This window comes from Phoca vitulina, unplaced genomic scaffold, assembly GCF_004348235.1.
Source record: "Phoca vitulina isolate PV1807 unplaced genomic scaffold, GSC_HSeal_1.0 scaffold27, whole genome shotgun sequence".
NCBI lineage: Eukaryota > Metazoa > Chordata > Mammalia > Carnivora > Phocidae > Phoca > Phoca vitulina.
In genome coordinates, this window is record NW_022589730.1 from 25003916 (window position 1) to 25018945 (window position 15030).

Sequence of the window (15030 nt, forward strand, 5' to 3'; positions counted from 1 at the left end):
AGAAGCCCCAGAAGGAGGACTCTGGGGAGGGCTGGGGGCAAATCGGCCTTTCTCAGGAACAGCTCCTTCCCAAGGTGACTTCTCCTGCATCTCTGGCAGGAAGGGGGCCTAGGGTGAGCACAGTAGACCTGAGGCTGCCAGTGACATAGCCCCAACCCTTCGCTAGAGGCTCAGGGACATGTCCTCCTGAATCAGCGAGCCAGGCTCTGGAAGCCAGGGCCAAGGGTAAAGTGAAGACAGAGAGGCTTGGGGCGGGAGGCAGGGGGCAACATTTAAGAAGGCCCTACTCTCAGGGCTGTGCCAATGCAGGGTTGGGACCTGTGGGATGCTGGCAGGGGGGAGGAAGGGAGGCCTCCTTAAATTTTGTCCCTTAGACCCTTCCCTGGCTGCTGATGAAGGAGGAGAATGGCCAAGCTGAGGCCTGCTCACACTCTGCCCAACTCACCTTTGCTCTCGACCCTGGTGGGGACCGCAGCTGGCCAGCACTTACCTGGGGGAGAAGCATCAGTCCTTCTCATTGTATCAGCTCTGAGTTCCCCCCAAATGCCCTTTAGCACTATCAGGGCAGTGTGTGACCACAGAGAAGGCTGGAGGGAAGAACCAGGCTTTCCCCATTCCCTTCCCACCCCCCTCGGCCACGTGCCGCTTCCTCCCCTTCCCTCTCAGGCTGGGGGCTGGTGCCCGGTGCCCCCGTGGGCCTCTCGGGGGACCAGAAGGCGAGGAGCTGAAATGTGCTGGAGGGGTTCATGCAGAGCTGGCCACGAGCCAGCCCTCTGGTGGCCAGGGGTCCCTAAGGCAGTGGCGGCCCCCTCAAACCCATGCCCACCTACCAAAGTGCCTACCTCGTGCTGTCCTCCCTGGTGCAAGAGAACAACAAAAATTCAATTACCGGTACCTTTTCTTTCAGCCTTCGCCGCAGCCTGTCTTTGGAAGACTGGAGCAGGGTAATTTTGGGCCGCTCCCCGATGCGCTCGGGAATAATACTGTCTTTACGCTTTGTCTCAGCCTCTGGACCCCCCGGCTGCTGTGGGGGCAGCCTCTCAGAAGCCACGGGGGCTGGGGCATCAGGGCTGCGGGGGGGCTCGAGGCCGCTGTGCCCCGTGTCCCCCAGGGCGTCCTCAAGTTTGGCGCTCTCCATGGTCACGGTCTCTTTGGCATTGCGGTGGGTGCCTGCCTCCCCCTTGTCGCCTGGGGGGTGCTTCATGTTGTTGTGCCAGCGTCGGTTCTGGCTGTAGCCGTGATGGGTGGGCCTCCCTGAGGGGTGCGGCACCGAGCCCCCGGGGTAGGATTTCTGGTGGTCCCTGTTGTGTTTGGCGCTGCCCGGCTGGTGGTCACCGTGCTGTTGGGGCTTGTTTCCTCCTGGAGGTCTCTGCTGCCGTCTGCAAACCAAAGGGGCAAGACACAGAGGGTCACCGGGAGGGCTGCTCAGGGTCCCTGTGCCAAACACCAGGACAGCAATTCACTGAGTTGTTCATTCATTCATTCAGTCATTCATGCTTCCTAAACACCTCCTCTGGGCCAGGCTCCGTGACGGGGCCTGCAGATACTGCAGAGCAGGAGACGACAGGTCCCTGTATTCCCGAGGGTTTAGGTCGGTCCTTGAGTTCAGGTATTATTTTATTCCCTTATTAGAATACACATTAGCACATGTGTGGGGAACCAAATTCAAAGGAGGCGCCGGAGGAGACAGTGAATCCTCCTGACGACCATAGCCACCCAGCGGGTCCTCTTGAAGCAACTGCTACCATTTTGGGAAGCTTCCAAACATATTCCATGCACGTTCCAGCAAAGACAAATACACAGACCTGCGTCTCGTAACAACTATCCCGTTCATGGATTTTTACCATAATGGCTCTTGTAAAGTTATAGCATTTGTTAAACAACCTTTGTTTTTGTTTTTGTTTTTTTTTGTAGATTGACATTTCTATCCCCAAGCCCACTAACAAAATATGCAATGAGAAGTTGTTACGGGCTGAATTATGTGTCCCTCAGCCCCACATTTCACATGTGGAAGCCCCAATCCCTACTACCTCAGAATGTGACTGTATTTGAAGAGAGGGCCCTTAACGAGGGGATTCAGTTAATCCGTTAGGCCATTAGGGTGGGCCCCCATCCAATCTGACTGGTATCCTTATGACAAGAGGAAATCTAGACACAGAGAGACACCAGGGATGCAGGCACCCAGAAGAAAGACCGTGTGAGGAGATGGCAAGACAGCCATCTGCGAGGGGAGACGCCCCAGAAGAGGCTAATCCTGCAGACACCTTAACCTCGGACTTCCAGCCTCTAGAATTCTCAGAAGCTCAATTTCTGTTGTTGAGCCACCCTGTCTTTGGTATTTTGTTATGGGAGTCCGAGCTAACTAATACGAGAGTGACACGTGACTCACCGATTTACTGGACACGCTATTTCTAAGGCAGAGAATATCACATGGAACAGACTTGAGGTGTGCACATGGGATGAACCCCAAACGTTTTGATTTGTGGACTGAAGGCAAGCGAGGGCATGGGAGGGGCATCCTGGGGACCCTCCAGTCTTGTCCACAAAGGCTGCTTCCATCTCTGGAAAACCTTTCGTGTCCAACCTCACAGTATTTTCCACAGCATGACTTTATATGAAGTGCAAATGGAGAACAAGATGACCAAGAGCCCCTCAAAAGTAGCAAAGTTGGTGAAGGAAGTTTGCAGAAAAAAGACTTTACCTTCTAAAGAATGACGCTTATACCCTCATCTGTGACCCATCTCTCTGGTGGGTAGAACAGACCTTCATTGCATTGCATTGCATTGCATTTTATGAACAAAAAACGTATTTATTGACTTTGAAACTATTACTTATATGAAGTCAGTTTCAATGTTCACTTGATAATTTTGTATCTGTGAATATTTGGAGGCATCTTAGGTTGAGGCTAAACATGTCACTTTCCCATTAAAATAAATGAAAACAATTTTTTTTTTCATTGAAAAGTTTTCCCTACTAGCAGGGTTTTCAAGGGGGAATTAAAGTTGTTAAGTGGGAGACAGGTGTGTCATCTTTTGTTTCCACACAAATGGTAACTAAAAACATTGTATATTAGAAGTAGAAATTAGTATGTTTCTGGAGGGAAATTTGAAGATTTGTTACAAGAGCCTCTAGAACATGTAAACCACTGGACCTTGTAATTCCACTTGTGGCAATTTATCCAAAGGAAATAATCAAAAGCCCTGCGTAGGGATGTAGGTACAAGGATGTTCATCATGGCAGTGTGTAACAGTGAGAAACTGAATGTGGAACATTAAGAACATGGTGTAAGACTTGACTCTGGTTGATCGAAGAAAGCACATGTTGTAGAATGTGTAGCATGGTGCTATTTTTTTTTTTTTTTTTTTTTTTAAAGATTTTATTTATTTATTTGACAGAGAGAGACACAGCGAGAGAGGGAATACAAGCAGGGGAAATGGGAGAGGGAGAAGCAGGCTTCCCGCAGAGCAGGGAGCCCGATGCGGGGCTCGATCCCAGGACCCTGGGATCATGACCTGAGCCGAAGGCAGACGCTTAACGACTGAGCCACCCAGGCGCCCCAGCATGGTGCTATTTTTTAAGGCAGATATTTATGTGCCTAGAAAAATCTGGAAGCAGACACCAAAATGCTAACAGTGGTTATCTCTGGGGGATGGGATGAGGATTCTTCTTTTCTTTTTTGTGTTTTCTAAATGAACATGAATGCCTTTTCCTTTTTCTCTTTTTTTTAGAGAGGGGAGGGCCAGAGGAAGAGGGAGCGAGAGAATCCCCAGCAGGCTCCAAGCCCAGCGCAGAGCCCCACGTGGGGCTCCATCTCACAAGCCTGAGATTGAAACCAGAGTCCAATGTTTAACCCACCGAGCCACTCAGGTGCCCCAGGGTAGTTGCTCATTTAGTTAAAACAAACAAACAAACAAACAAACAAACAAAAAACCCCAAACTGTTGAACTCTTCCAGAGGGGCTGTACCATTTTACATTCCCACCAACACACAAGCTGTTTTCAGTAATCCCCCTCCTCGACCACATGGATTCTGAGAACACGCATGTTAGTTATGATATTGTGGACTCCCAGGTCCCAGAAGCTCCTTCGCCTTTTTTTTTTTTTTTCTCCCCCAGCCTATTTTCTCTGTGTGGCTCAGACTGGGTCATTTCTATTCTATCTTCCAGTACACCAGATCTTTCCCTTGTCCCTACATTCTGCTGTGGAGGCCATGCATTGAGTTTTTAATTTACAAAGTTTCATTTGGGTCTTTATCATGGCTTCTGTTTCTTTGCCAAGACCTAATTTTTCATTTGTTTCAAGTATGTTCCTAATTGTCCTTTGAAGCATTTTTATGCTGGCTGCTTGAAAATCTTTTGTTAGATAATTCTAACGTTTCTGTCATCTTGGTCTTGGCATCTAGTGTATTTTCTCATTCAGTTGAGATCTTTCTGGGTTTCAGTACGACTGGGAGATTTTCGGTTGAAATTTGGACATCTTGGGTATTACGTTATGTGAGTCTGGACTTCGTTAAGGTCAGAGTCCTAGCGCGGTTTTAGCGGGCTTCCTCTGACCTTGCTCCACTAGTGGAAAGGGCTGCTGGGCCTTGTTACTGCCAAGCGGGGAGTAGAGGTCGGGTTCCCTACTGGGCCTTCGCTGACACCCCAAGGGAGGTCCTCTTTACTGCTGAGCAGGGGTGGGAGTTCTGGCTCCCCACACTGATGCCTCCCTGGCTAGGAGAAGGGTACACACTGTTATTCCCCATTGACACAGAGGGAGGGGCCCGCCATGCCCCACGGCGGGGGACGAGTCTCAAGTCCTCACTCAGCCTTTCTGACACCACCCTGGTGGAGCATTTGGGAGCCTCCTCACAGCCCGGTGAGTGTCAACTCTTGGCTCTTTCCTCGGCCTTTGCTTGTGTGAGTCAGGGCGGAGCCTGTTTTTTTTTCTGGGGGTTTTTCTAGAGTTGAGTGTTACCATCCAAGAGTTTTCTGCCTTGCGAGGCTGCCCCTTTCCTGGTCCTCTGGCAAGAGAGGGCAGGTTTTTGTTGGGGCTTCTTGGTCTGCCTGTGCCTACTGGTGTTTCTGGGTTGCCGGCTTGTTTGGCTCTAAGTCTGGGATCTGTGAGGCCAGAAGAAATCGAGCAAGTTACTACTCTATCATTCCTTGGGCACCATGGTCCCCAGCCGGTCTGCCTTCTCTCCAACCTTTCAGAGTCCTCTTATGTTTGTTTTTATATAGAATGTTCAGGGTTTTTAGTTGTCTGAATTTATTTTAATAATTTAAGAGTCATTATAGAAACATCTATGGAAGCCTGGTACATGGCATGGAGTCTGGCTGCCTGGGTGTTCCCTGGGCCCTTCTCATGAGGCCTGCATGGTATTTTCCATCCTTAATGTCCAGGTTCAATCTCATTGGGTCTGAAGCACATCCCTGGTGCAAAGAACCGCACTGCCCTGATCCTCGGGTGGAAGAGGCAGCCCCTCCGTCTCACACCCCTCACCTCCGCCAGCATGCCTACAACTCTCAGTTTATTCCCCAGTGGACTCATTCTAAAAACAGGGGTCAGCGAGGCACCAATGCTTTAGGTTCTGGAAGACGGTCAGTTTGCATCCACCGAGGGGCAGGGCTCATGAGCACAGGCTCCCAGGCAAGTGCTGGGCCCCGTCTGCAAAGTAAGTCACTGGGTCAGCTTCTTTCCAGGATCACCAATTGGCCTTCAGACTGCCCAGACCTAAACCCAGATGCCTGAGCCACAGGTCGGCTCGGAAGCCGGTGGCCCTCACCTGAGAGGCACAGACCAGCCTCCATCAGGAGAGCCGGGACCTGGGAGCTGGAGGAATTCCATGGCCCTCCCACTCCTCAGGGTGCCACACGCCTGTGACATTTTGTGAATTCTCCCTGCTTTTATTTTTCAGTGACTTTCAAGTAATTTGCCCTCTCTCCTTCCACTCTCTTTGTTCTTGGAGTATGAGTAATTTTTAAGCCCAGAGAAGAACCTTGGAAATTCCCTGGCAGATAACGCTTGATTCTCACGACTTTTCCCATCCTTATTTAGAAAATTTGTGGTGAATGCAGCTATGGCCCAAGGAATGCCCCCAAACGATGGCTGACCAAGTCCTTCCCTGCATTTGTCTTGAAACTGTCTGGCTTCCCACTTGCCATATCAGGGATTTCCCTGTCTCTGCCCAACATCCTCCGTCCTTCCCCCACAAAACAAAACAAAACAAAACAAAACAAAACTTCTCTCCACCTGGAGGAGGAAGGAGGTAATTTTGACATGGCTGGTGGTCAAGGGCTCAGAAAGAAAGCAGCTAGGTCTTGCAGACATTCTGCTGTTCTTGCTGGAAATTTTGGGGGGCCTGGAACTCCAAGTCATCCTAGTTTGCAAGACCTTGGAGCCAGCCAGTTCTGTCCATCCAGCAATGACCAGGAATGTCCAGGTTGCTGGGCATTTAGTGGGTGTTCTCAGACCCATTCTGCCTGGGTGGCAGCTCCTTTGCACCCAAGGAGTGCTGTCTGTAGGCAGGAGGGGAGGCCTGAGAGTCCACCCTTATGGGCCCCCTCCTACCTGGGCAGGCAAGACAATGGAGTCAAAAAGAAGAGGGCTGACAGGGGGCTGGACGGCCAATGATACTGGCTGGGTGGGTCCTTGGGCGGGGGGGGGGGGGCACAGAAGAGCCAGATACCATTGGAGGCAGCGGGCATGAAGCCTTTTTCTTTCCCTTTTCCTCCTTCTTATTCAAGGCTCTGATTAGTTCTTAGGGCCACTGATTGCTTGGGACTGGTCTCTGTGTGCAGGCTGGTCAAGAAGTTTTCTTCCCACTTTACAGATAAGTCAACTGAGGCTCGGTGAGGTGAAGTCCCACACACCCTCCGGAGTGTGCCCAGCCTGTCAGCTAGTCCCAGCACCCAGTGCCCACCTCCAGTCTGTCTCCCCTCTGCCCTCAGATCCAGCCATTCAGGAGAGAAGGGCCGAGTTATCACTGAGATCTATTGCGGTGATGGCCACACGAGGTCCACGGCCTGAGTGTGGGAAATGGCTGAGAGAGCCCTAGCCACTGGAGCAGACTGGGGGCCGGGCCTCAGTCCCCAGCAATGGAGACCCAGGCATCCCTGCTCTGGCCATTCACAAATATTTGTCAGTAGTCGCTGGCTGAGCTGGCCAAAACCAGCTCCTCTCTCTCCCCTGCGTTTGTTGGCCCTGGGTTTCGTCCATACCTCCCGGGAGGGGCCAGCTGGCTGCTCACCACGAAACCTGTGGGTTTAGGTTTGGCCTGGCTGCAGATGAGCTCCTTTTGCTCCCTGTGGCCAGCCAAGGAAGCCCTTGGTCTCAGATACATGGACGTGGAGGTCCAGGTTTTGGAAACATAGCAGACATGCAGTTTTGCAGCCTCGTGAGCAAAAAAAGGGCAAAAATCCATCTCCCCGTCTACTCATTATGCTCTAATCTCTCTGGGGAAGTCTTCTCTGGTGGTGGTGGTTGAGGGGAGAGGAATGGCTCAGGAGATAGGATTAATATTCCATTTGTGCCATTGGCAACACCTGCTGTTAGGGAAATGCTTTTTTTGGGGGTGGGGAGAACGGACATTGTCAGTATGCTTTTTCCATCACTCATTTAGTTTATTCTTCCTTCTTTGGGTTCTGAAATCAGATGTCTTGTTTCACTCTAAGACTGCGCTCTTTTATTAAAAAAAAAAAAAAAGGAAAAAGTTCCCCACACCACAGCTGCATTTTGGGAGGTGGGTGTAGGGAGAATAACTTCAGATTTTGTTTTAAAAAATGATTCTAACAGCGGTCCAAATGCAGACAAACGTCTCTCTGTTCATTTTTTATTTCATAATTGTTCCCAACTAGATATTCCGAGGGCCACTGACTTATTATGGTTCTCTCAATGTCGGACACTTTACCACATAATTTGTAGGTCTGCTTAAAAATTTCTGAAAGCAAAATTCCTAGGGCAAGTGGTTTTAAAACTATGCACGGACTCATATTTCTTGCCTTCAGGAAAAGTGATGACTGCTTATTACTAGCTTAGGCGCCTCTATTCCTGCCCACCTACACACGCCCTGCACGGGGTCCCACCTTCCGCACCCCAGCCGCGGGGGTCACGCGAGAGCCGGACTGCGCAGGCGCAGGGCTCCTCTGCAGCTCTGGGGCCGCTTAGCTTAGCGCAGGCATGCAGGGCCTGGGAACGAGGGTCACGGCCACACACACACACACACACACACACACACACACACACACATGCCTGCCCCCGTCTGCAGAAAGACTGGGATGCTTCACAAGGGAGAGTGTAGGGTTCAGGGAGCCAACGGAGGGAATCACGCCATTGGCTTAACAAAGGGACCAGAATCATGGCGGCCTGTGTTAACTGAGCACCTACTGTGCGCTCGGGGCCGGACGAGGTAATGGAAATCCACTGGGTCTGTTCCGCAGGACACCCCTCAGCAGGCCTGTCTGGGAGACTGCAACCAGCCCAGAGCTGGCTTGGCCACTTCAGGTGTATGGCTCTGCATCTGTTCCCAGTTGTGTCGGCCCCCAGCTCAGGGGTGGCTGTGAGGATTACGGAGTGACAGCACGATAGTCTCACAGATGACTAAGCCACGGTTCGGAGAGGTTGCCTTTTCCCCTTGGGTTGCCCAAGGAGTTGGTGACGAAGCCTGGGCAGGAGCTCCAATCTGTGTTTCCGTGCTAAGGCGCTGCCTGAAACGCTCTATGACTGGATTTTGTAGTTACTTGTCTAGGGTCTTACTGCTCTCTGGAGAACTGGGGCACCACCACAGCTCTGACAACCGGACCCCCCGGGAACCCCATCGACAGCACGGCGGTGATGGCAGCACGCTGTTGGCTGGCTTTCTGAGTGCCTGGCCTGCTCCCCACAGTGGGTACCCCTGATGGTCCCTCAAGGAGAGAGCCAGCGTGCTTCCGGAACATGCCTGCTGCCTTGGACAAGCTCCAGGTTCTTCCACTCCAACAGGCTCTGGGACTCTCATGCTCAGAGCTGGGAAGAAAATAATTCAAGACTGCCAGTCAAGGCAAAGGTATTCCACTGCATGGATCGAAAGCTTTGGAAACCAGATGTTTACCTGGCCAAAGGGATACTCTGGAATGGAAATGAGAGGGTCTGACTGGTACCTCTGCCCCCGGAAGGCAGAGAAGAGACTTTTCCAATTATAGAATGCATGAGCAAACAGATGATGAGAGGGAAGACTGCTTCATTTATTGCTTCATTAATGAAGCATGTGAGATTCTGCTCTGCCTGGAGGTTAATTGGAGGTGTCAATGGGCTTGCTCAAGACCACAGAGCTCCTGGAACACTCTGAGGGGAGCTGGGGCTGTGGGTGACAAAAGCTGTTCAGCTGTCCCTCAGGAGTGTCTCACTACCTCTCTTAATCCCATCTGGGCTCCAAGGCCCAGATCTGCCCAGCAGCCTTCCCCAGCTCCCTGGAGGCCCCTTCCCTCTTCCTTCAGACTCCTGATGTGATTACAGCCTGACTTCCCAGTCTATGCCTCATGCATTCTTCTTGTATGGCCTTAATTGCATCTACTTCCTTCGGATGGGGCAGAACATTCTCTCTACCTCCCTCGGGGTCTGGCTGGGAGCTGGACCTTCATCCATGCCTCCAGTGAGCCCCACAATGTACCAGGCCCTGGGGACACAGTGATGACCCTGACATAGGGCAATGCCCTCATGGAGCTTAGGATCCATTTGGAGAGACAGACACGAATCCATTAATTATAGAAACAGGTTATCTGGTGACAATCAGGGACAAGAGTCATGAAGGAAAGGAAGCAGAGAATAGCCCAGGGATCTGTGACAGCCTGGTCCTGGAGGCAGGACAGACCTCATACTTTGTGGGACCCAGTGCAAAATGACAATGTGGGCCTCTTGTTCAAAAACCACTGAGAATTTCAAGATGGCACTGGCAGAACACTGAACCCAGAGCGGCCCTCCTGAGCCCTGCCCAGAGTGGCCCTGAAGGACAGGACTGGAAGGGAGATAACAAGGACACAGCGTGACAGTAAGCACAACATGCTAACACATGCGAGGCATGGACCATGTGCCAGGCACGGCTTTCTCCTCACCCTAACAGGGAGGGACTATTGGCAACCCCGTTTTACAGAGAGGTCATGAGGCACAAAGGCGGCCAGTAGTTGTTGAAGGCCACACAGCTTGCAGGAGGTAGAGCTTGGGTTTAAATTTGGGTAGTTTGACCTTAGAATGCGTGCCCTCAACCACCATGCTCTTTTGCCTCATGGTTTTGAGGCCTGTCAGAGGGTCCAAAGGGCCTGGGGCTGCTGGCATCACTGCTGAGCCACTGAAATCCAAATCCAAATCCAGAGGCTCTCAGGCGTTGGCCAAAGCCAGAGGGGGAAGGGACTGTGGGCTGGTGGCGCGTGGCGGAAGCAGGGCTAGATATGCAGAAGCAAGGGCCAAAGGCTGAGCCTGGGGCCACTGGGAACAGGGAAGCTGAGGCTCGTGGGAGGGGAAGGGGAAAGCCTGGGAGGGCTCTGGACAGAGCCCCAAGTCGAGGTTTGGAAATCCGGCTTCCAGCCTTGGCTCCAGTGAGTCTGGGGAAAACCACAGAAGCCACGTGTGGCCCTTGGCTTTCCATCTGTGCTGGGAACTATCCTTTCCCCGCCAGTCTGCTAGCTCCCGTGGCTGGGGCCTGTGGGGCAGGGCTGGGAGGTGGGGTTTTCAGGATGGCCCTCCGGCTTCACTGCCGAACCCTAGGGGAAGGGAAAGAGGAGCTGCAGGCTCCTGCCACCTTCCTCCATCTTGGGGCAGCACAGAAAGCCATGGAGAAATGGGGTATTTCTTTGGGGTATTAGTGGGGGGTCCCCAAGTCTCACTCAACTGCTCAGGCATTTCTGAGGTCCTCCTCCCAATAGCCCTGGTAATGCAGGGCTCCTGGCCAGCCTTGCAGTGCCGGGCAGCTTTGGCAATCCAGCTGAGTCCTTGTGTCTCAGTATTCCCACCTGCAGAATGGGAATACTAAAACCCCACTCAAGGTGTACCCTTAGGTGAGTTCCCCCCTTCCCTGCATTCCTGCCTGGGTCACCAGGCTGGTCAGAAATTACAATACTATCAAGGCCAGGAGAGCATTTGGGGAACAAAGGCGCATTATACATACGAGGTATTATTTTTGTTCCAGTGTGAATCAGGCATTCCAAGAATCCTTGGCCTCATGCGTTCTTAGGCAGCGTGATGTCATGGGACGAGCGCGCGGCCGCCTTGGTGGAGTGTTTCCAGGAGAAGGCCCTTGCCCTTCTGTCCGGCCTGGCCAAGCCCCACAGGCGCTCAGGTCCGGCTGCGGACCCTCAGTGCGGCCTGCTGGCCAGGCAGGGCATCCACTGAGCTGCGTGTCTGCACCGGGCGCTCAATAAGAGGCTGGCAGACATCAGCCATGAACGCTGGTCAAGTCTTAGCTGGGATGTTTGATTTTCCAGCTCTAAGGACCTGTGGCTAAACTGGCCCAGTCACGTGACTCAACACCAGGAAGCAAAATCTGGCTCTGGCCACCTTTTTGGAGGCTCGAGAGTCTGCCGGCCCCACTCACTTTTCCTAAAGAACAGGGGAGGTCCAGCTATGGGTGTGAACTTGCACCACCGTGCACCTTCATCCACAGGCCCTCACTGCCTGCAACACGGAAGGTGCTCAACCCAAACTCCCAGGGCATTTTCCAAGAAGCAACATACAGCTGTATTTCAAAGTATGGACGTAGGAGCAAGAACCCCAGAGTTCAGATCTTGGCTCTGTACTTCCAGCTGTGCAACACTGGGCAAGTACTTTAACCCCTCTGGGCCTTAGCTTCTTCATCTTTAAAATGGGGACAGAGTACCCCCATCTCCTGGGGTTCCTGGAGTCCTGAAGGAGCCGAGGTGTTATACTAGTGTTTGCTTGTAATGATAATATATTGTGGGTTTTCCAAGCAATACAGCATGAATCCATTAGATATTCAGAGGAAGCGATGACTAGGAGCACACCCATAGTACAGGCAGGAAAGCTGAAGCCATGGGGAAAACAGGCTGCTTCAAGTGTTAAGAATCAAGGAAGAAACCCCAAGATGTCCAGCTTCTGGCTTTTGCTCTAATTCTAGCCTCTAAGGGCTGCGTCCTGGATTTGATTTCTCAGGATAGAATTCTTCATCACCAAATACTCACACTGTCTTCCCAAGAGAAACACTACCCAAGGGGACCCCACAGGCTTGGGGGCCACCTCCAATGACTCGTTTACTCCCTGGCTAACGCCTGGCCATCAGCGTCCACCACAGCTGGCCAGTGGGCCTCAGCTGGCCCCGCGTAGCCTCACTTACCCCATGTGCTGACTTCAGAGCACACTCAGGAAAGAGCCCTCTTTCAGGGCCACTTCACCATCTCCACGAGGGCTGTGGAATAGCCCTCAAACGGCAACAGGTAGGATAGAGGAAGAGGAGGGAGAGAGAGAGTCTCCTAAGAGTTTTTAAATCCCGGGTGTGACCAACCTCTGAGCCCTTCTGAACCATGGGGAAGAAAGCCCAGAGACATAGCCTGAGTGCACCGAATGGAGAAACTTCCTCACAGAGAGAGCTGTCCCCCCAGTTAAGGGGGTTGCCTGGGAATTTAGTGAGCTCCCTGTCACAAGAATCACTGACCAACAGCTATGGAGACCTCTTCTCCCTAACCTGCCCATTCTGCACTTAGTACCTCCTCCAGGAAGCCCTCCTGGGTCCCAGCAGTCATCCCAGGAGTCCTCACTTGGAGAGGCAGCATGATGCAGTGACAACTTGAGAATAGGACACACTGGGTTTACCCTGATTTTGCCCACACATCTAGCCAGGTGGTCTCGGACAAGTTGCCTACCCTCTCTGCCCCTCAGTTGTTGTATCAGTCAAGTGGGCCTCCTGACTGGAAAACAGGAGAGAGGCTGAGCTGAAAGGGATGACTGCAGGGCTGGGCGATAAACCTTGCCCGTTCTCCCTCTGCCTCAGCCAGCCCCGGGAGGGGACCCCAGGTCTTCTCGGCCAGCCCTGGGGGCTCTGGGGAAGGTGAAGGAAGATGGCTCCCGTATGGGAAGCAGGGCTGCTCAGGGCAGTCGGGGAGCCGATTTGGCTTTGTGTGGCTGCTGAGTCCCGCTGCGCTTGCAGGCTCTCCCGGGAAACACTACCGGCTGCCCCCCCGCCTCTCTCCATCAGCCACATATCTCGGCCACCCTCCTGGGATACCCTCCTCCCTCACAGTTCATTACTGGCAGGTCTGCTCCATCCCGGAAGGGCTGTTTTTCCCTCCTGGAAGGAGAGGGAATGTGACAGGGAGTTAGCTGGAGTAGGGCCTCCCTCTGGCCCCATTTTGCAGCCAGGGCTGGAGGAACTGACAAGTCCACGGCCAGACGTGATGGCAGAAGCAGAGCCACTCAACAGCTTCACACGCTTCACGGTCCCCAACCCCCACCCAGCCGTGCCGGGGCACAGCTGCACAGCAGATGGGTTCTGGGGCTAGAATGTTCCAGAGCACAAGGTATTGGTAGCAGGGTGCAGACGGCCTTCCCATTAAACACCTATCTGTCAGCACTCGGTGCACATACTCAGGGACACTCAGACTTACTCTCCCTAGCTCCCAAATGTGGGGGATCTTGAGGCTTAGCGTAGTGAGTTTAAAATCAATCAGAGACTCTCTCCGACAGCAGAAAGACAACCAGTGAGATGAGAAGGAATGATGGAATTAGGAAATCATTTGGCAAACATCACAATAATAATTGTTTCGGGCAAGAATCATCACTGGAGGCCAGTGGGTGAAAGTTTGAGGAAAAACAGAATATTGGAACAGTCTCAAAGTATCTCCCCACAAGCTACTTCTTAATTACAAAGGGAAAACTCGTAACTTTATAGTGGAGAAACTTGGCAGACACCGCCTTTAACCAAGGAATCAAAGTTAACACCACGAGTCACGGGACGACAGGGCAGCCCGAGTCCCCCGGTCCCATGCCCTGAGAAGGACACGCCATCACTCATGTGCCTGGAACCTGAGGGAATACCAGAGAAATCCCAAATGAGGGACCTTCTACAAAAATAACTGGTCATTCTTTAAAAAAAAAAGTCAATGTCATGAAACACAAAGACTTGGGAACTGTCCCCAGATTTAAAAAAAAAAAACAAAAAACTAAAGAGACGTGACGATTGAACATAGCCCAGGATCTAGGTTCACTGGAGAAAAACAAGCAAGGGCTGTGGATAATAGCATCAGGTCTATGCTGGTTTCCTGATCCTGATTATTGTACTGTGGCGATGGCAAAAAATGTCTTCATAAAGAAACACCCTGTGAAGTACTTAGCAGTAAAAAGGCATCATTTTGGCAACTTTCTCTCAAACAGGTCAGAAAAAAAAAGTATACCAGGGGAAGAAAGATAAAGCAAATATGTTAAAATGTTAATATCGGGGCAAATAATCCATGACAATTCTTTGTACGATTCTTGCCACTGTTCTGAGTCTGAAATTTTGTCAAAACAGAAGTTTTAAACACACGAGTAGGATTCAGTTGGAAGGGAAGACGTGGAGAGGGCATTCTAGAACAAACAGGAGACTCATCAAACACAAGGTGGCATTTTTTCTTCAGTCAGTTTCATATGTAACAACCCCGGAAGTAACAAATAAAACACAGTGAAACTGACCACAGAGAATCGCAAGAGCAGCAGGTAAAACTGCAGAGCCCCCTCCTCACACAGGGATGGTGGCACTGGAGGTGAACAAGGAGCTCGTTGTGCATTTGTGTCCTTGAGACCCACAGAAGTCCTTAATGGAAGTCAAGTGTCTGGGCAGAGTCTGAAGGGCAGCCAAACTCCCATATCCTGGGGGACATGGGCCTGCAAGGATCCTGTGCACCATCATAAACTAGTTCCTTTGCCCTTTTGGATAAAGCAAGACTCTGTTCCCCGGGATGGGCCTGTATGTCACCCGCCAGGAGACCTAGTCCCTCAATGAGTGGGAAAAAGGATGTATTTCTATTCTTCTTATTTTTATACCTGTGGAAACTGAGGCAGGTTAGTGGGCTGGCTGCAGCCTCGCTCAGCTTTT

The 15030-nt window shown here is 51.8% G+C and overlaps 1 protein-coding gene across 11 annotated transcripts in view; it reads right to left on the bottom strand.

Moving 5' to 3' along the window:
- CTIF (cap binding complex dependent translation initiation factor) overlaps positions 1-15030 on the bottom strand; it is a 281307-nt gene that overhangs the window by 86321 nt on the left and 179956 nt on the right. For 7 of the 11 annotated variants that reach the window (XM_032422779.1, XM_032422782.1, XM_032422781.1 and 4 more), the window contains 2 exons: positions 896-1379; positions 446-490 (listed from right to left, as the gene is read on the bottom strand). In XM_032422779.1, coding sequence (XP_032278670.1) covers positions 446-490; positions 896-1379 — 529 coding nt within the window. Of the gene's footprint in view, positions 1-445; positions 491-889; positions 1380-15030 lie in introns of all 11 variants that reach the window. The other 4 variants (XM_032422785.1, XM_032422788.1, XM_032422784.1 and 1 more) reach the window with 2 other exon arrangements.